Here is a 20,188-nt window from a genome sequence, read left to right as displayed (position 1 = left end):
GCCATGAAAAGTTTGAGAACCCCTGCAAAGATTTCCCAGATCTACAACCTTATTAGTTTCTGGAGGGAAGTGTGTTGGCTACCTGCCCACCAGCTGGATACAGATATTTTCTAAGGTGATGGTTAAAATCAAAAACACAGCTGTCTCTTATATGTGGATATTCCTGCTTTGTGTGGCTGCAGCTGTTAATAACTCACCCTGTTCTTCAGGTAAGTAACCTTAGAAGGAAAAGTGTGGAGTAGTTGTTTTGTTGACGTCTTCTTTAAGCCACAATCGGCCAGTGGCTCTGGTACCTAAATAAACTTTAAAAAATTCATCTGCAACTGGATGATTTACCTTGGACTTTGCTGCAGTTGTTTACTAGGTGATGGGGAGATTCAAAGGGTTCTGGGTTCATATCCCAGGAATATTGCTACATAATGATAAAATTACATTTTCTTCTATTTGCTTAATTAACATCGATAAACACAGTAAACATTGCTACACATGTAAAATACAAAGGAGATGTTCCGCCTGCAGGTTTCTAGTCAAAGCTGATGTGCAATGTTCCTGATATCCAGCCCCCTAGGGCTCCAAGGATTGGGTGGCATAGGAAACAAACGAATAAATCAAAGTAAATTAGATCTTCTTAAGTGTTTTTTAGTATTAATCAAGATGTTCTCGCCCAACCTCACCTCCACCCCCCATCCCTGATTGGACAGGCTGGTATAGATGGTGAGTGGATGGTTTCGGATGTTTCTATCTCGCATCAAGCAAAGGGAAACACGTATTATCAAGTTCACAAAAGCTGGACAACAGACCAGAGAGTTATCTGCACTGCTGATGACACCGCTCAGGTCTGATTTACCAGTTTATCTATATTCCAGCTCTTATATGGTCATGAAATATGGATCCTATGTGAGATGATGAAACGACAGATCCAAATGGCTGACATGAACTTTTTTTTTTTACTATTATCAACATGTCATTGTTAAAACCTGACTGTTTGATTATATTTAGATTTTATTTCCATGACTTCTTTAAAAATGTAAATGTAAAATTTATTAGGCTGATCTTAAATGACAAAGTAAAACTTGACTGCGATTATATGCGCTGGTACTTCTATGTGGATATTCTGTATATTAAATGATTTTAGTTATTTTCTTTTTCTTTCCTTTTTTAAATTTGTTTACTATGGACAGTTTATGTATGTTTTTATGTAATGGTGTGTTTAATACATTTTTTATATTAATATTTTCTGTTGTTCTTGATATTTTACCGTATTGTCTAGTTTGTTATTGATGTATTGTTCTGTTGAGGGTGGCTCTGCTTCCTGAGGGACTAGAGATGGAAATTAGCACTGCCTATAATCTGGCATATTTACGTTATGTTTATTGAAAGGCGCTGTCCCTTTATAAATAAAAAATACAAACAACATTCAGAGGGTCGCAAGCTTAGCCTTACCGTAGAGGTGAGGCTCTAAATCCTGGGAGCGCTTCTGGATGTTTCACTTCAGAGGTTTTCCAGGCAAATCCTACCAGATTGTGACCCTGCAACAAAATACTATAACTGTGCAGCCTATAATTGCCGAGAGTGAGTTAATGGACATAATCCTGTTACATCAGATATCTTACTTAAACTTTTGATATTGTTTATTGTCCACATAAGGATAATTGACCACCAGTTTGTCTCTATTTTCTAATCTACTACAGAATTAGTAGTGTGGTTAGGCCTGAGCAGCCTTGTGTAAGCCTATTGCACATTGAAGTTTGCTTTAGCTAAATAAACATGAGACTTTCCAAAGACTGTGGTAATCTCACTGTGATTGCGCTGTTCAAAATTTTCCTCTTTAAACAAAGTGACTTTGGATTCTGGGCATTTGAGTTGGCAGCTGCAGTGAAAAGGTTGGAACTGTTTGGAGACCTTTGCCCCAATTTGCTGTCTGTGCTTGAATGGACAGTCTGTCTCTGCATTGGACTTCACCAAGCCAGTCGTCTGGTGGTTGGGGGGGACAGGGGTGGGGAAAGGGGTTAGATGTGAGGAGCCTTTTCAGTAACAGTTTGGATGAAAAGGGAAGGGGGTCCTGTTTGTTTTTGTTTGAAATTCCATTTATTAAAAGTGATCTGAAAGCGGGAATATTTTTATATAAGAGTTATTTACATATGGGCTCCTGCTTTTATCTCAGGAAATGCTGACAAGTCAAAAACAAAAATGAATATTACTGATTTTCTTTTTGTAGCTTCTGCTTCTCACGGGTGTTGCTGCGTGAGGAATCTGTCCTTTATGAGCTTTACACTGAGTGTAATTGACATTGTTTCAAACCTACTCCTCTAAATGCACTCTCTAGGTAATCCTAACTGTGTCGGGCGCTTAAGTGTAATCTAATCCAATTAACTGTTGCCTGCTAATTGGCTTTTCAGGTTAGTTTAGTTGGAGATTCTAAATCTGATCAAATAATAAGTAAAAATGTTATAATATGTCCATGGAGTTTATAAAAATTGGCAGCAGGAGTAACAAACTGTTGATTTGCGCTTCTAATGGTTTGTCATTAAATCAGCACAGCCCCTGTTAGTGGCATATGTGGCTGCTTTTTGAATGGATAAAAGAGGACCAATAAATAGTTTTTGACCTGTAATGCTAAATGAAGACAATAATTCATGAATTCCTCTGATTTTCCAAGCTTTCCCAACACATTTCCTTCTTTGAAAACAGCTTTAAAAAAGGCAACTTAGCTTAATTGGGATGAAACACCCAGCACAAATTCAGAATTGTGGAGATTCTTGGACTTTGGGAGGTCCACCTAAATCAGACACAGGCTTTGTTTTATTACACAGATGCCATGAGCAGGGTCTGGTCAGAAGCAGACAAGGCCTCTAAAGAGCATGCAAATCACATGAAAATTGTACATAAGAGAATAAACTAAGGGGTATGTTTATTTATCCATCTACCCATCTATTGTGGGAAACAGTCAATATTTAAACCATCATATAAGAAAAAAGTAGACATTATTAAAAGAACCACCCTCTAAAAAACAACAATTATTTTTCAAATAAATAGACAGAAGGTTTTTACATCGATTGTTGGCCTTCAGTACAGTTTTGATCTGGGTTATTCATTCTCTAGCATTACTACAATTTTAGGTTGAAGTGTTATTTTTAAATGCCTATTTTATATTCTTACCCAGTCTTTTGTTTATCCTCTTTTCATACCTAATGTCGACTCCCTCAATGCTGATCGTTTAATCAGGCGATGATAAAATCCTCCTGCTCGCTAGTGCATTTTCCTCATTTCTGCAGCCTTTCCCAGGTTTGTTAGTTTACACCTGAATCAAATTTTATATAGTAAAACTTTCTAAACACATTAAAGTGGATCAGCAGAGAAGCAGAACACAATTTGCTGTTTCTAGAGTAGGTTCAGTTACTACAATGACTAGAGCCTTATTTAGACTGTGAATCCGCTCTTAGGCGTCAGATTTGTCGCCTTGTTGCTTATATTGAATGCAAAATGATGCCACTGTTTTGCTTTCTACACTTTCCCTGAGCCATTGCAAAACTAAAATCTCATCCAGATATGTATATGATTATGCAAATCTGAACTACAATAAACCAAAGTCTGCGCCTGATTCTAAATTTGCAGCTTGCAGAGACCTTTCATTTTGCATTTAAGAAATCATCTTTGTTTTAGACAGCAGCAAACAATTCCAGTTGGTTTACAGAGTTAATGACGTTGTTGGTTTATAAAGAATATTTATTGAATAGTGAGTTCAAGTAGATGAATGACAAAGATTGTCCGTGTAGCTTTTATTTCTAAGCAAACAGGATTCCCTTAGAATACACTGAAAAGCTAAAGCTTCACAGAATTCAATAAAATAAAATAAAAAACAGCACGGTATAAAGTGCATTTTACCAGAACACTAACAGTGATGAATACACTTTTAGGTTTTAACATGCTGATGGCATATGACAGCTATGCATTGGCAACTTTAATCATACTTGCAACATTCATACTTAATGTGACTTATTTGCTTGAACAAACAAAGAAAGACAATTACATGAAGAGTCAAGAAAAAACACCTTACATCAGTGTCACTTACAAGAAGCTAGGAGCTCTTATTTAAAATTATTTACAATTTACAAATGCAGTTTGGGTTCATATTTATTTACAAAGGAGGATGCACTTCCTGCGTGTGCCTTCTGTATTTCAAACGCTGATTTTTCTAAAAGGTGCAAACAAACATGAGACAAATCATGCTGTCTTGGACCTCGGAGGTCAGGAACTGTCTATTTCAGTCCAACATTAAGTCCATCATTTCCTCCCTTGGATTTGAAACATCTACCATGTGAAGATGTGCATCTCGGGTAAAGGTTTGGAAGTTTGTGTGCTTCAGTGTGGCTGTTGGGGAGTTTTTATTGGCACTCTTTCCGACAAAAAGCCTCACAGACTGTGGACGGTGCGGACCACACGGGTCCGCTGGCGGGTCAGCCTCTTCTTACTCTGAGCAAAGAGGAGCTGCTGACACAAGACAGCGTCGTGCTGAGTCAACACAGCAGCACTGACCTGCAGGGGGCAGAAACACACGACGGGTTAGACACTTTTTTTTTTTTTGGCACAGGTTCGAACTCAGGCAGTCGTTACAGTGCCTTGCAAGAGTTTTCATACCCCTTGGGGTTTTCCACATTTTTGTCACTTTACAATCACAAACCTGAATGCAGTCTAATGGGATTTTTTTTTTTGAGATGCATAAATGTAGAGCACATGTAAAATGTGTTTTTTTTTTTTCAGCCCTCTTTACTTTGACACACCTAAATAAAATCCAGTTCAGCCAGGTTACACAGCTAGTAAAGAGAGAGCAAAGCTGAATTTAACATTAGGAAGGGACAGAGATGCTGATGGCAAGGCTGGAAAGTGGATGGAGGATAATATTAACATAATAAAACTGCAGGAAAACCCTGGGAGACTTGTTGGATGCTGCAGAAGACTTTAGACTGGGGTGGGGGTTTACCTTCCTGTTGCACAGCAACTATAGCCAACAGACGGAGGCTTGTTGGAGTGGTTTAGATCAACGGATGTTTGGGTGTTAAGTCTTAAGACCTAATATTAATTGAAAATCTGTGACAACACCTGCAAATTTATGTCCACAAAGGCTCTCCATTCAGTCTGACCGAGCCTGAGCTAGCACTGATTCTGAGTCCTGAATATTTTTCAGATTTTTAAATATAAAACATGTATAAACCATGCTTTGTGTGGGTCGATGACGTGAAATACCAGCAGCATTCATTACATTGAGTTTGGTGTTTGTAAAGTGACAAAATGTATAAAAAAAAAAAAAAAAAAAGAAGAAAGTTGAATGAGTATGAAGACCAGTGCCGTGAGCTGTATATCATGTTAGATCATCGACCTACCAAAAAATGCTTTGTCCCATGAAAACGTCACCCGGCTCTCACATGATGGTGCAAACTCCTGTCTGCAAAGTCTTGCCGCTCTGGTTTTTAGCGTACCTAAAACAGAGAAACCGCGTCACTCGTCAGGTCTTTGTTTCCGTCAAACAGCCCAGATTCACAACATGATGGGATCCCCGAGACGTACCCGTTGAGGTTGGCAGGCTCCGAGTGGTACACGTGCTTCACCTGCTCGGCCATGGTGGGCGCGTGGTGCCCTGCCGCCTGGCTCTGGCTGGCCTTCAGCGGGTGGAAGGGGCTCTTCAGGTCTACGTGGCTCGCGGGCAGAGACATCTGATGGGTCTCGCTTATGTTGCCGTTGACGTCTCCCTTCTTGGGCTCCTGCTTGTCCGCATCAAGACGTTTGCGGCTCTTTGTTGGCGAGGACACGTCGATGACTGTGATGTCCGGGACGCTGACTTTCCTCAAGGTGACCTCCGAGTTGGCCTGCTGCAGCTTCTTCATGTGATTGATGGCTACGGCGGCGTTGATGGCTTGCTGTATGGTGAACACAGAGAGCAGGCTTCACTTTAATTCCTCCTGTCGTGACGACGTTTAAACACAGATGTCGTTTTGAATGGGAAACGATCCAATTTGGTTTGGCACCTTATCACCAGTTAGCAAGTTTTACGTAAGCCCGTCTTATTTACCTGGCCTTAATCGGGAAGGATTTAGGCACACACCCGATTAATGGGCTTCAAACTGCAACTTAGAGTTACATCACGTTAAAGCCAGGAAATCAGTGGGGACTGACCTTCCACTTGGTTTTAGCAAAGTTCTTCTGGATCTGAACGCTGACGGAGTAGTAGATGTCTTGGCTCCGGGCCGTCTTTCCGATAATCCTGGGGAACAGACAACGGAAAGGCTAGCTTTATTTCAGGGGAGAGATTAGGCCGTTGCCCATTGAAGTTCGCAACCTTTCCTTTGGTTCGGTAAAGCGTCAAGGCAACAGATGGGAGCTACTCACCAAGGATGTCTGAGAGCTTGGTCTGTGCTGTAGCGCATGCTGGGGCTCTTCTGCATCATGTTACGAATGAAGTCCTTCGCTGCGGAGGGAAAGTAGGACGCTTCAGAGGGCGAAGAGACGGGCAAACACCAATAAAAGGGAGAGCTCTGCAGCTAAAAGACGTTCTAATTACCAGATTCAGATATGTCATCCCAAAAGGGCGAGTCGAACTCATACTGGGCCTTCATGATCTTGGAAAAGAGTCTCGTCTCACTTTCTTCATAAAACGGGGGGTAACCACAGAGTCTGAAATGAAAACATGGGCATGTAATTATTAATTTAAAGCCACACAGGCTCTCTGGAGGTAATTGTTTCCACCAGAGGGCGCTATTATACACTTAAATTCTTCTGCTCGCCTACTATAAACGTGTTCAGATCATGGACATTCTGCATGTGATGCATAATATGTTTGTATCCCTGTTGAAAATATCTGCACTGTCTCTCATTTATATTGATTCTCATCTGAATCAATACTTTTAACGTGTAGGAAAGTAGATATTGCAAAGCACGTGTCCAGCAGCAGCTTTTCATGTTAAAATCAATTTGCTACAAGAGGCATTTTAAGCAGATACTTACAAAATGTAAGTGATGACACCAATGGACCAGCAGTCTACCGCCTTGCTGTAGGGCTTCTGTGCAAGGACCTCAGGAGCTGAGGGTGAGAAGATGTGTAAAAGCATTTTATAAATCAGAGTCACGTCTCTGGTGTCTGAACATCTTCTGCAGAGTGTTTCCTTACCTACGTAACCCGGGGTGCCGCAGGCTGTGGACATGATGCCGTTCTCGGCCATCTTTGACAGGCCGAAGTCACTGATCATGATCTTGGATTCCTCGTCCTGGCTGTAGTAGAGGATGTTCTCTGGCTGCAGGGGAACAAACGGAGACAAATATCGTCACACAGAGACAATGTTTGTTGCGACAGGCCTGTTCCATTTTGTTCTAAAATCTGTATTCTGCTGATGGAACCGTGCCAAAACAGTGGAACATGTAAAAACCAGAGGAGGAGCTTTCTTATTTATGCTACAGCTGCCAACCTTACAGCAGAAACAGAAACACGCTGTTGATCTTTTGGCATGCTGGTTGTTATACCATGCAGCAATAACACAGTTGATCATTTATTATTATTCTTAAATCCCACTGCCTTTCAAACATGACTTCAACAACCTGCAGTCAGTTTTGAACTTTGTTGCATTCTCCTGCTCACTAACACCCAATTATTTCCTGTATTATAATAAGCAATAAAATGCAAATGCTTTGTTTGTTAGACACAAAAAAAGCATTTTGCTGTTTGTTAAAATTTACTAGCTATTTTTTTAACACAGTGTGTAGGTAAATCCCTATCTATTTGTGTAGTATATTAAAAAGGGTAATAAAACATAGCTCTCCTCTGTCTTCTCTGACCACCAGTCAGTCGAGGCAGATGAGCCTGGTTCTGGTTCTGCTGGAGGTTCTCCTCCCTGTTAAAGGGGAGTTTTCCTCTCCACTGTCGCTTCATGCATGCTCAGTATGAGGGATTGCTGCAAAGCCATCAACAATGCAGACGACTGTCCACTGTGGCTCTACGCTCTTTCAGGAGGAGTGAATGCTGCTTGGAGAGACTTGATGCAACCTGCTGGGTTTCCTTAGAGAGGAAACTTTCTGACCAACCTGTCTGTATAATCTGATCCAATCTGTATAATCTGATTGAATTTGACTTTGGAAAGTGCCTTGAGATGACATGTATCATGAATTGGTGCTATATAAATAAAATTTAATTGAATGGAATAACTAAAGCATGTACCAAGACTTGTATGGGAGCCATCACTTTTCCCCGGTCTTACCTTGAGGTCCCGATGGACGATGCCGTTTTGGTGCAGGTAGCTGACGGCTTCCAGCACCTGCTGGATCACCCTGCTGGCGTCCTTCTCTGAGTAAACTCCTCGGTCCAGGATACGGTCAAACAGCTCGCCTCCTGAGACGCTGGGACAGAGACACCGCACCGTTAAAACCCAGTCATCGTCGTCGTCGGCTGCTCGGATCAGACGATCACACAAGGAAATAAATGGAAAACTCACAGCTGCATGATTAGATAGTAATGCGTCCGGCTTTCGTAGAAATCTTCCATCCCGATAACATTCTCGTGTTTGATTCTGTTTGAAGAAACACACACAAGATGTATTCAGCGTGCTGACAAAACTGAGACATTTTTGATGCTGTTCGGTCTCCACTGAGGGAGGACTTAAAGGTAATAAAACAGTGGTTACTTTCTCAGCACTGCAATCTCGTTCTCCAAGTTGATGTCCCTGTTCTTTTTCTTCTTTATGCACTTCATGGCAAAGTTCTTTCCAGTCTTCCGCTCTCTCACCATGTAGACCTCAGAGAACGCTCCCCTGGAAAATGACACGGAAAGAGACAGAAGACAGTGAGGATACAATCGGTGTTCCTAAGAGACGCTTTCCAGGAGGAATAACAAGTTTTCTCTGGTGGGAGGAAATTAATCTGGCCTTTATGAGATCATAACAATCTTAATCGTTAATCCGCTCTCTGGTTGCTCTCTTTGAAGCTTTTCTGATGGTTTTCCTCGTTAAATGCATTGACTCGTAGATTTAATCGAATAAATCAGCATCAGACGAAGCAGTAGAAAGCCATTGTTTCTTTTAGAAAATTACTTTTTTATTTGTTTCAAGGCTCAATTTTTATTAAGAACACTGTGAAAATTGCAAACATATTCATGCCCTCTGAGCTTCCTGCGTTGATTTTGATGTGACAGAGCAGCAAAAAGCAGCACTTAATGGTGAACTGAATAAAAAGGATATATCGCTTTTAAATGTTTTTCAGATATATAGAGACGTGTATTTGTATTGACAGGACTAAAGTACTCTAATACCCTTGAATAAAAGCAAGTGTGCCTGATTATCTGTGCGCTAATGTCCAAAAGACATTTTTGGTGGCAACCTAACATAATGTGATCAACTGTGCGTGGCACTGTGGCCATTATTTCTAATTCAACACATCTTTCAAGTGTTTTTGAATTGACTCCAAAAAAAGGGGGAAAATTTATTTAAAAAAATAATTTTTTTAAAATAATTTTCTCCCTTCACACTGACTTATTGTATCTTCTAGAAAAAAAATCAGGTCAACAATAGCATCACCGTGAGGTTAAGCTCTTCTGATAAACCGCCGTTTAACTTTTCACCTGTCGGCAGCGTCTTGTGCTGCTCTTGTACCGTTACGTTCTGTCCTCGTGCTATCTTCAGCCCCAATCTGGGAATAGTTGTTCCACCAGGTGGATTAGGCTGTTTATCCCTGACGCAGTGGAAACAGCGGCCAGCTGAGGGCTCCAGGCGCAAAGGTCAGACTGTAAGCATGTGGAGCGGGGCCTCTTAAGGAGCACTGACTGAGCGGGCCAGGTCGCAGACAGGTGTCAAGGTTTGCAGACAGGATATCATAAAGCCGCCATCTGTCCAGAAGGTGACACACTTTCAGCATGATGCGAAAAGTCCCCACTGGCCCAGACTGCAGCTGTTTGCAGTTTTATGTCCCAGTTTGCATGTTTTACCGACGGGTAAAGCTGCAATCACAGATCTGTTTTTATTGGCGCTTGAGAGAGTCATTGATGATGACGTTATTTGATATAATTTGATTTGATCAGCATTGACATTGGAAGAGCAAATACAAAACCTTTACTTGTAGAATTTTTTTTATTTGTAGATATTCTTTTTTTATTCACAAATTACAGACCGAGAAGTGAAGACAGAGGCATTTTATTACAACTACATGTTTTTACAGTCTATGCAACTTTTTCTAAGCAAGCAACACATAAAGAAAGAAAAAAAAAACAGCACAAACAGGGACAAATAAAAAATGTGATTAAGTTGGGAGAGCCATGTTTTACAATGATAATCTAATCTTCAGTTTTGATTTGTTTTTGCCACATGCCTTTGGTTAATTTTGAATAAACTTTATTGTAAAACTGATCTAATTTTGTATTTGCTTATAATTAAATATAAAAAAAATATTAAATGTAATTTAGCGTTACTTTATTCATATCAAACGTTTTCTTTAAAACTGTCATTCCCATTTTGACCGTTTGAATGCGCTCTTCATCCCTTCAGGATGATCTTTGGCTTTCTGGGCAGGAAGCTCAGCTGGACACCTGAGAATGGGTCAAACAGCCGAATGAAAGCAAAGTGACGTACGAAGAGACGGTAATCACGTTGTTTTCGTGCCACTTTAGAATCTCTGAGACGATTTTGTGGCATCAGAAGATCAACCGGCGAATAAGCCGATCGTGTGTTAGGGTTCCCTGAAATCTTCGCCCACACAACCAAAACCATAAACCTTTGTTTCTCAAGTCGTTTAGGGAAATAAAAGGAATTGCTTTCGACTAAGTGAATCACACACTGTGCCCTGGGGAGAAAACAGCCTCCTTCACAGTCTAATCAAGGCTGATGTTTGCAGCTGGAACCCCCCTGACAGCTTACGCTGCAGGATTGTGTTTTCATGTGGGCGTCGCATTTGATTTTTAATGTCTGTTGTTCTCAAAACCTTTTGCTAAATGCTCGACTTGCTGACTATCACCTCTGATAGGGAAAGAAATTAGGCCGGCAGATGAGATTAACTGTCTGCAAAGAGAGGAACAACAAGTTACAGAGTAGTGATTTGGCCTGAGGAATGAGAGCTAATGCAGGTTGTTGAGGATTTTCCTGAATCACATAAAGATTTTCCTGTTTCACTGGTTTCTCATATGTAAAGTCAGAATTTTAATTTGTGGTATGGATTGATCTCAGGAGCAAATAATATGTTTACATTGATGCATTTTTTTAAAGTGCTCTCTTTCACATTTTGAACCATTTAAAATGGTGAAAATCTTCAGGCACAATATGGAACATACGTACAAAAACAAAGCAATCTAAAATAGAGATGTAGTGAAACAATAAATTGCATCTTCAACAGCCAAAATAAATGTATAGAATTCATCAAAATGTAACAATAATATAACAAGTCAAACATTTACAGCCCATTTTGCCTCAGCAGTTTCTTTCTTTTAGAAAACTCAAGGTGTGTTGTTGTTTTTTTCTGTAGATAAAAATTTGTATTTGTCCAGTTATCTGCTGATACAGACAGATAAAGCTATGACTTATTATAACATTGTTTGAGCTACACATCTTATTGTTTTCAAACAATTTGCTTGGATCTGACAATTTTTCTTTAAAGAAATATACTGACAGATGGGTTCCTGTTTTTAGTGAATGGACTTCCTCTCTGCCTTATCAGACAGACTCCATCAGGGCAGCCAGACTAAAACTTTAACAAAGTAGGCCTTCTTATGTCAATCCAATCAAACAACTAATCTCTTCCCCTATCTCCAGCGGTGCAAAACATTTCCAGGATGGCTCAGAAGACGGGAAGTGAAGGTAAGGCAGCTACTTACGATCCCAGCTCCTCTATGATGTCAAAAATCTCCTGGATGTTTTCCGTGTTCTTCTTCCACGCGTAGTCACCCTCCTGGCGGCCCATGTCTGCAGCAGGGATCTCTTTCAAAGGGAAACAGAGCACAAAAGCACAGATGTCAGCACAAACCGAGAGGCCACAGCGAGCCGGTCCTCTTCCAAGAGAACCCGAGTGCTGCATGGAAAGGATCCTTGCTCAATGCGCAGACTCCTCCGTCATATTAATCATATATCCAGACAGTCGTGTGGGATTACGGAAGTCGTGACAAAGGGGTTATGAAGGTTGCCGTGTCTGCTGCACAGCTCAGACTGTCTCACAGGAGAGCAGGTAGCCAGACAAAAGGTTAGAACAATAATCTGCTCTGAATCCAACTCACGGTGATGTGTAATGCAGCTTGCTCCGCGCAGGCAGGTGGAAATGTTTGTACGGCTCACACCTGTGCATCAACTCCAGCACGGAGTAGAGCAACGGCAAATAACGCACATAAATACAAATAAATAATTAAAGTCAAGTCTTTAAACTCCTAAGAGAGTAACCAGATCAAGATCTGGAACGATTAAATCCGAGTTCAGGCAGGAAGAAGTCCCTAAAACTGAAGGTACTGAGGAGGATTAGGAGCACGTTTAATGAGCAGGTTACCCAGTTTGGGTTCTTGTCCCCTTTCCTCTTATATAAGGGATTAGTTGCTCCTGATCTGGAGGCCTGATCTTCTGACAAATGACATCCTGAATACCTCAACATCTAACGTAACAGTATTAAGCTTAGACACTGAAATCAATGAGTTGATTTTAACAAAGGTTTTAAAGCAGGTCCAGCTTTCATTTTCCAAGCACAAAACACGGCAGAGACTCAACAACACCAGCAAAACTAAAGTCCTTTCTGAGAGTCACAACGTGCAACAAGTTGCATTTTTAAACAGATCATTTCCTTATGGTCGTCTCTTTTCACGTCTAATCTAACAGCCATTTTAAAGAAGGGATGATTTTTTTCCTTCTGACTGTGGTGAAAGGCAGCGACTGAAAGAGAGTGATGCATTCATGCACCAACAGAGGAGCCAAAGAGGCTGCAGCATTTGTGGGGGGAGAAAAATGAAATAAATAAATACAACTCTGCGACACCACCGAATCATCAGACATTCAGGTCAGGTTTGGACTCAAAAAAAGAGAGAAAAAAACTATAATAAACAGGAAAGAAAAACTCAGCAATGAATTCGCTTTGAACAAAACAGTAATTACCATGTATTAAAAAAAAAAGATGTTCATCAAGCATCAAACAGCTGAGACTCACCTCGAGGCTTTGATCAGCAAGAAGTGTGACTCTCCTACCAAAAGCTCAGCGGGATCTGCGCAGATTAGTGAGTACAGGAGCGCTCAAATAGCCGTCGTCACGTTGGGGATTATTGCATCCCAATGGAGAGAGCCTGGGAGGGGCGGACCATCTCATTCAGACTCAGAGCAGATCACCTGGCTGCTGCTGCTGCTGCTGCTGCTGCTGCATCATTCATCTGCCTGCAGCAGCGGAGACCAACAGAAAGAGCAGGAAATGTCTGGACAACACTGCTAGAGATCACCGTCTTTTTGGGACTGACACATAAGGAGCTTCTATGACTTTTGCAGGGATGGAAGGATTTATTACATTAATTCCAGTCATTATGAAGCGACCTACAGGCCTTCCTGGTTTAGACCGGCTGTGTTCAAACTATTGAAACAATATATTATAAGCTTTCAAATAATCGAAATACTAGAATGGATGCGTTAGCCTGGGGTCAATCCATCCAAAGCAATGTACACACACACACACACACACACAAACACACACACACACACACACACATTTATTCAATATACATAGTGAGGACCGTGCCTTGATTTCCAGACTTGCATTCATTTCCTAAGGTCTAACCCAACCCGAGCTCTAATCTTAACCTTTACCGGTTTATATCTAACCCTAAATCTAATTGACACCTTAGTCCTAAACCTGACCTCTGGCCCAGAAAAAAAGTGAGGACCCATTTTTAATAGTAAAATGAGCAAAATATGTTTTCGCTCACCTGCAAGAACACACACATCCTTGTTTAAAACACAAAGCACTTTCCAAAGTCAAATTCAATCAGATTATACAGATTGGTCAGAAACCCAGCAGGTTGTATCAAGTCTCTCCAAGCAGCATTCACTCCTCCTGAAAGAGCGTAGAGCCACAGTGGACAGTCGTCTGCATTGTTGATGGCTTTGCAGCAATCCCTCATACTGAGCATGCATGAAGCAACAGTGGAGAGGAAAACTTCCCTTTAACAGGGAGGAGAACCTCCAGCAGAACCAGAACCAGGCTCAGTGTGAACGCTCATCTGCCTCCACCCACTGGGGCTTAGAGAAGACAGAGAAGAGACACAGAAGCACAGAAGCTCACATTGACCCAGGAGTACTTTCTATGTTAGATGGTAATAGTAGGTGATGTGTCTCCCCTGGATGATTTCACAGCTAACAGAACGCCAGACCAGGTGTACCTTCTATGAAGAAAAAAAAGACAGAGAACAAAAAGTTAAAAGCTGAAATAACAACAAACAATGCAAATTGGAGAACAGTAGGAGAACTCAGCAGAGTGAGAGAAATAGACCCTGATGTCCTCCAGCAGCCTAAGCCTATAGCAGCATAACTATAGAGGTAGCTCAGGGTAACATGAGCCACTCTGACTAGAAGATTTGGCAAAAGCTTAATGTTAAGGAAAGTCTTAAAAGTAGACATGGTGTCTGCCTCCCGGACCAAAACTATCTCTCTCTCTCTCTGTCTCTCTCTCTCTCTCTCTCTCTCTCTCTCTCTCTAAATATATATATATATATATATATATATATATATATATATATATATATATATATATATATATATATATATATATGCCTCTCATACATGAATGCATGCATTTATATTCGTACAGATACAGTATATAAACCACTCAAAGCACTTTTACACTACTGTGTCATTCAGTCATTCACGTAGCTGCGCTCTTCATGTTGATGCATTAATACATCAACCGCAGATCAGTGGGCATCATGGGGTTAAATGCCTTGCCCAGAGGCACATCAGTATCTAGTGGGAGGAGCTGAAATCACACTCACAACCATCCAAATGAAATACTGATACTTTCCTTCCTTGTCAGTCAATTGGGCTTCTACCCTACATTGACTGGGAATGCAAATTAGCCATAGAAAACTCTTACAGGCTGCAAGTGATGTTGCGCCTGTAAAGTAAAGAAGGCTGGATGGTATGGATGGATATGAGGCATAATGAAATAAGCCATGTTTGTTTGATTTGATTTACATCAAAGCCATGACTAAGTGTGTTACTGACTATATAAACGTCTGTGTGGGCAACATCACCACCATAACAGTGAGGTGCTTCCCCAACAACAAACCCTGGATCACCAGTGACCTGAAGGAACTGCTCAATGAGAGAAAAAATAAGCCTTCATGAAGGTAAACAGGGAATTATACAAAGGAAACCTAAAGTCAAGACAACAGAAAGCAAGGAGGAGCAGGAGAGCAAGAGATATGTGGTCAGGGATGAAGAAGATCCCTGGCTTCAAGCAGAGGGAGGATTGGACAGATGAGAGTCTGGACAGAGCCAATGAGCCGAAGACGTTCTACAACCGGTTCAGTCCAGGAACAAGCTCGGCATCCTTCTCACACCCTCCAAACCTCCCGGTCACATCTCAGATGTTTTCTCTCCTGCCTGAGCCCTGGACCCTTCTGCTTCCAGTTTGTTCTCAGCAGAAGACGCTGCTGCTACCTTTGGCTCCCCCTTCCACTTCAAACTGGTGACAGTAAAAAGCAATGATGGGAGGCCAATCTGGAGGTGGCAGAGATGACGCTTGTATGGTTTTCACAATTTGTAACCTGCATGGACAAAATTAGAAATGAAAATGTCAGACACACATGGCTCCGGCTAAGCATTGCCTTCTCCAGGGTGGAGGGGTAGGAAAAGGTGTTTTGGTGCCTTTAAGAACTCGCTATATGAGCTTTAAAGAAGATTTGTCGCAAACAGAGAGAAGCAGTCACATTTAAGCAGATGTGACAGGTTCATAATAGCATATATATATATATATATATATATATATATATATATATATATATATATTCCATCCAAAAACAGCTACTAAATGAAAAAGTCAGGAAAGAGCTCACATCACCTCCACATACAATGTGCCGTGGGCTAGCAGGCCTTCTTATATGGAGCTTGGGATTATTGCAGTATACTGCACACCATTCGACTTCAGCGGCAACCTTTAACAGGCTTATGTATTAATCTGCATCAGGCGCTCACGTCGCCTGTTGCACAAAGAGCCAGGCAGCAGGGATAGAGGACATGCTGTGCTGACCACACAGGCGCTCCCCTCTGGTCACGTTTTCACAGCTCACAAACATTAGCCTCGTTAGTGTCCAGTGCAATAAATCTTTATTGACCTCTGAGTAATTAATACGACGCAGCTGCATCAGCGGACAGACGTGGAGATTTGGTGCTATGTTTTTACGCATGCTGTACAGATATGGCGAATGGAAACAGTTCTGTTTCACTTCTAATGTTTGCATTTTATGACCTGATAGAAGAATAACATTTGCAAGCTGGTACTTTCAAACTCCGCAATCCAGAAGCAACAATCTCAGTCCGTTTTTACTGTTTCCACAGTAACACGGTGTAGTAGCAGCCAGGTGCTGCTAATCAAATGCGCTGAATAACTAATCATCAGTAGGAGTAAGTATCTGTATAAGCGAGGCAGTTTGCTCCTCAGGGATATGCAGGTGTGTGTTAGTGCAATGGAAAGGTGGAAATGTGTCCGCCGTGACCTTGGAGAAGCTATCGATGGTCAGAATGGGATGGATTATAAGGGTTTTTTTTTTCTACTCTCTTTGTAGGTCATTATTGGACATTGAAATTATTCGAAAACGTCAAACATGTTAGACACACATGTGGAACAACAGACCTTTGTTTGAAGTAAACATCTTAAAAGTCAGGATCACACACACACACGCACACACACTTAGTTTGAGATAAATAATAGGATAAGAAATACCCAAATGCATGTAAAACACTCTATTTAGGGTGCATCAGACATGACTTACTACAAAAAGAAGACCAATAGTTGGTAAAGATTGCAATCAGCAAGTAAAAAGGCAATCACAAGATTATAGTATAAATAAGAACCACCGACAGTGGAGCAGTGGCTGCACACCGTGGAGGAGATATAGAAACAAAGGAAGACATCATAACCAGACGGTAAAGACATTAAACACAATTATATATATAATGAAGTAATTTTCTATTTACTACTTCACTGTAAATGTTTGACAAAATGTTCAATAAAAAAATAGGTAAAAAAGAAAGAATCTTAAAAGGTCAAGACAATGAAGAGTCACAATAAGCAGGAAAAGACTGAAGGCGTGTCGCTTGTCCAAAAAGAAAGTTTATTCACTCTAAAACAGCAAAGCTGCATGGCACAATCTGCAGAAGTTGGTTCTGTAAAAAAAGACCCGGAGTCTTCTGGAAAGAAGTCATGGATAGTCTGATGTGTTTGTTCATTTAGTTCACTTCCTGTTATCTGAAACAATAGAACCAGGGGAGGATGCAGATAGATGTGAATCTGATGGAGTCAGCTGCCTGGTCTGGCTCCTCCTGTTGCCAATAGACAGAATATGAACAGGCCGGTTATTGCTCTTGTGTTGTCATGGATACTGGCTGAAGAGGTTACTGTGGTCATCTGCTATTTTAGGTGTTTCATCAGAATCAGAACAAGTAGATTTTTTTTTTTAACGATGAAAAGAGAAATCATCAGGTCTGCGGGACCTGCTTACATAACTCTTTCAGCTTTCAACAGCTCCAAATTACCTACAAAATACAGGTAAGAGTTTTTGCAATGAGAAAACAAAACCTGCATGTTGTTTCCTCATGAGAAATGTAGCTGCTTTGAAAAGGTTGTGTTTTGCCTCAGGTCAAAGGTTGCTGGCTCCGTGATGTTCTCCTGCACAGCCTAAATTATTCCCATTCGTCATTTTGCCATTTACTCGGTGTTCACCCACTTGTAAATCACATTAACGGCACTCGATCCTGGTGTTCTGTGGCTTAATCCCTTATGTGTTCCTGGACAAACTGTAGATAATGTCGGTGCTTCCAATCAAGTTGAGCTTTCAATCAGAGTTAATGATCAGCTCTGTACTCTTTAATCTCATGGGAAGTAATGGACCATCAGAGTAATCTTGTATCTCCGTCAGGATCATGAGACAGCCTGTTTAAATAAAGGTTTAGTAAAAAAGAAAGTCCGGAGGATCTGCAGATTTTCTCTAGTACGATTTTTTGGAAACCGTTTAAATACAATGCTTGACTAAATGTCATAATTAGTCAGATACAACATCTGTCCCTCTATGGCGTATAAGTCAGCAGCTTTGCTATGGGGGACCTGGGTTTGAATCCCAGTTGCGTCACAAAGAGCATCTGTTGTAAAAAAAAAAAAAAAAAAAAAAAAAAACTCCCTGAATCCAGAATATGGGAGAAACCAAAGCCAAGTCACTCATAAACTAAAATATTAATCTTGATTCACTTTCACTATCTATATAACTGTTTTAATAGGAAGGACCTTTACCATCAGGACAAATGGTGGTATGTGCTTCATACCAGGTTCTTTGCCAGGAAACCATCTAATCAAAATAAGCTCTACCATGATAAAAGTAGTCAGATGTTAAGATAAAGCAGTTTTCGTTGGATCTTGCTGAGAGACACTTAAACCAATTTCATTGCGGGATGTACACACACTCAACCCATTTGGATATTTTTGACCTTGTGTGAATTAAAAAAGCTAATTCAAACCATACACCATTTTTTTTTTTAAATGAAAACATCGCAAAGATATTTAAATGTTAATTCTCTGAAAATAATTAGTGGCTTTTATTCCACCCAGCGTGATTAGAGCAGCGCCATCGCACCAACAACACTTTAATCCCAGCTGGCCATGATCTAAGACTCTACCTTTCATTATGTCATTTCTGTGATGTAACACAAAGCTGTCCACAGCTGAACAGCGAACAGCCACCGCGACCTGAAGCTCTCTAGAATGGTCAATGGGATTACACTAAATGGATCAAGGGCCTTGTATAACTTGATTTCTACCTAAAATGGTAAATGAGCTGCCTTTTTTTGTGACAGTATTTAACGTCAACATTTATTTTTATTATTCCATGCTTGGTTCTTTAAATACTTCTCTAAACTGATTCACAAGAAGGAACCAGCATTGTTTTTATTTGGGAGTTTGTTTAATCCATGCTCATATAACCTGGATTAAACACATGACACCAGGGACTAAATTCAACCTATCTACAGTGAAGATTGCTCCGTGTTATTTTTAGATTAACATTTGGTGGAAAAAAAACTTAATTGTTTTGTTCAGATAAAATACAATCTTTTTTATTTAGAAGCAAGTGGGCGCTCTGCTGCTGCAATTATACACCTTTATTTAGAGTCCAAACATTCAGGGTTTGTGTAAAGGTCAAGAGGCGTCAGAAATAATTGCTGTTAGTCAGCAAACACTCTTTTGTTGGATTATCAACAAACAACGCTCTTTTCAGAGGCTAAATCAAGACCTCTAGGGGTGTGTGCTGCCCACACATCAGATATTTTAACTTGTTTTGGACAATTTCCTCTTTTAACCTGGATAAGACTCAACATGAATTACTGTGTATTAATTATAGAATAGATGTTTAAACCAGATTCAAGACCTGAAGAGATAGAAAAATTCTTGGCTGGATCAATTTTTAAAATATGCATTAATAAGTATTTATTTCACCTCTACGCCCTTTTATACCTCCTTGAATACCATTTTGTTTTAGCTGGATTGTTTCCCAGCTGACACATGACCATAATGAATCCTGGAGAGCTCGGAGAGTCCTTCACAAGACGATGCATCTTTCCACAGAGTGGTGACGGTTGCTCTCCATGTCGAAGACGTACCCAGAAAACACACACCTTAAATTGGAAAAAAGTATTCCTGGCCCTAAAGATTGCTGTGGCAAGAAAACAGCATGTAACACATTTATTTAATGGATATTTTTTTCTTTTACTAAAAATGGTGGAATTATTAAATAACATTTCTTAAACATCTCTCAGTGAAAAATGTTGATTTTCCAGACAAATTTATAGGGTAAGCTTTGTGAATTTTTTGTCTAGAATATCTTGGTAAATTTTTACGCAAAAGAGCAGTAGAATTTATCAACAAAATATGGGCAGCAGCAACCTGTGTATTAAAACATTAAGTGTTTGAAGCAAATGAGCTCCATGCCTGACCCAAAGACGTC

At 40.5% G+C, this 20,188-nt stretch overlaps 1 protein-coding gene across 1 annotated transcript; it reads right to left on the bottom strand.

Annotated features, from left to right (window-relative positions):
* Nucleotides 1-3,708: 3,708 nt before the first annotated feature.
* On the bottom strand, nucleotides 3,709-13,300 carry camk1gb (calcium/calmodulin-dependent protein kinase IGb). The gene is made up of 13 exons (XM_021311030.2): nucleotides 13,144-13,300; nucleotides 11,837-11,939; nucleotides 8,667-8,792; nucleotides 8,478-8,552; nucleotides 8,244-8,382; nucleotides 7,163-7,286; nucleotides 7,000-7,075; nucleotides 6,557-6,669; nucleotides 6,385-6,463; nucleotides 6,172-6,259; nucleotides 5,566-5,915; nucleotides 5,382-5,477; nucleotides 3,709-4,536 (listed from the first exon to the last, which is right to left on the bottom strand). The coding sequence occupies exons 2-12, from the start codon at nucleotides 11,920-11,922 to the stop codon at nucleotides 5,420-5,422; spliced, it is 1,314 nt and encodes a 437-aa protein (XP_021166705.1). The 5' UTR covers nucleotides 11,923-11,939; nucleotides 13,144-13,300; the 3' UTR covers nucleotides 3,709-4,536; nucleotides 5,382-5,419.
* Between the last annotated feature and the right edge of the window lie 6,888 nt (nucleotides 13,301-20,188).

This window comes from Fundulus heteroclitus, chromosome 1 (assembly GCF_011125445.2).
Source record: "Fundulus heteroclitus isolate FHET01 chromosome 1, MU-UCD_Fhet_4.1, whole genome shotgun sequence".
In the NCBI taxonomy this organism is placed as follows: domain Eukaryota; kingdom Metazoa; phylum Chordata; class Actinopteri; order Cyprinodontiformes; family Fundulidae; genus Fundulus; species Fundulus heteroclitus.
Note: the sequence above shows the minus strand (reverse complement) of the source record. Positions and strands in the feature narration are given on the sequence as shown.

What these genes read in the sequence shown, in the direction of transcription:
- camk1gb (XM_021311030.2), bottom strand. Translation starts at nt 11,922, where the DNA reads ATGGGCCGCCAGGAGGGTGACTACGCGTGGAAGAAGAACACGGAAAAC. An exon ending in TCGTCCATCGGGACCTCAAG is followed by an intron (nt 7,287 to 8,243) that starts GTAAGACCGGGG and finishes GTTCCCCTGCAG; the next exon opens with CCAGAGAACATCCTCTACTA. An exon ending in TTGCTAAAACCAAGTGGAAG is followed by an intron (nt 5,916 to 6,171) that starts GTCAGTCCCCAC and finishes TTCACCATACAG; the next exon opens with CAAGCCATCAACGCCGCCGT.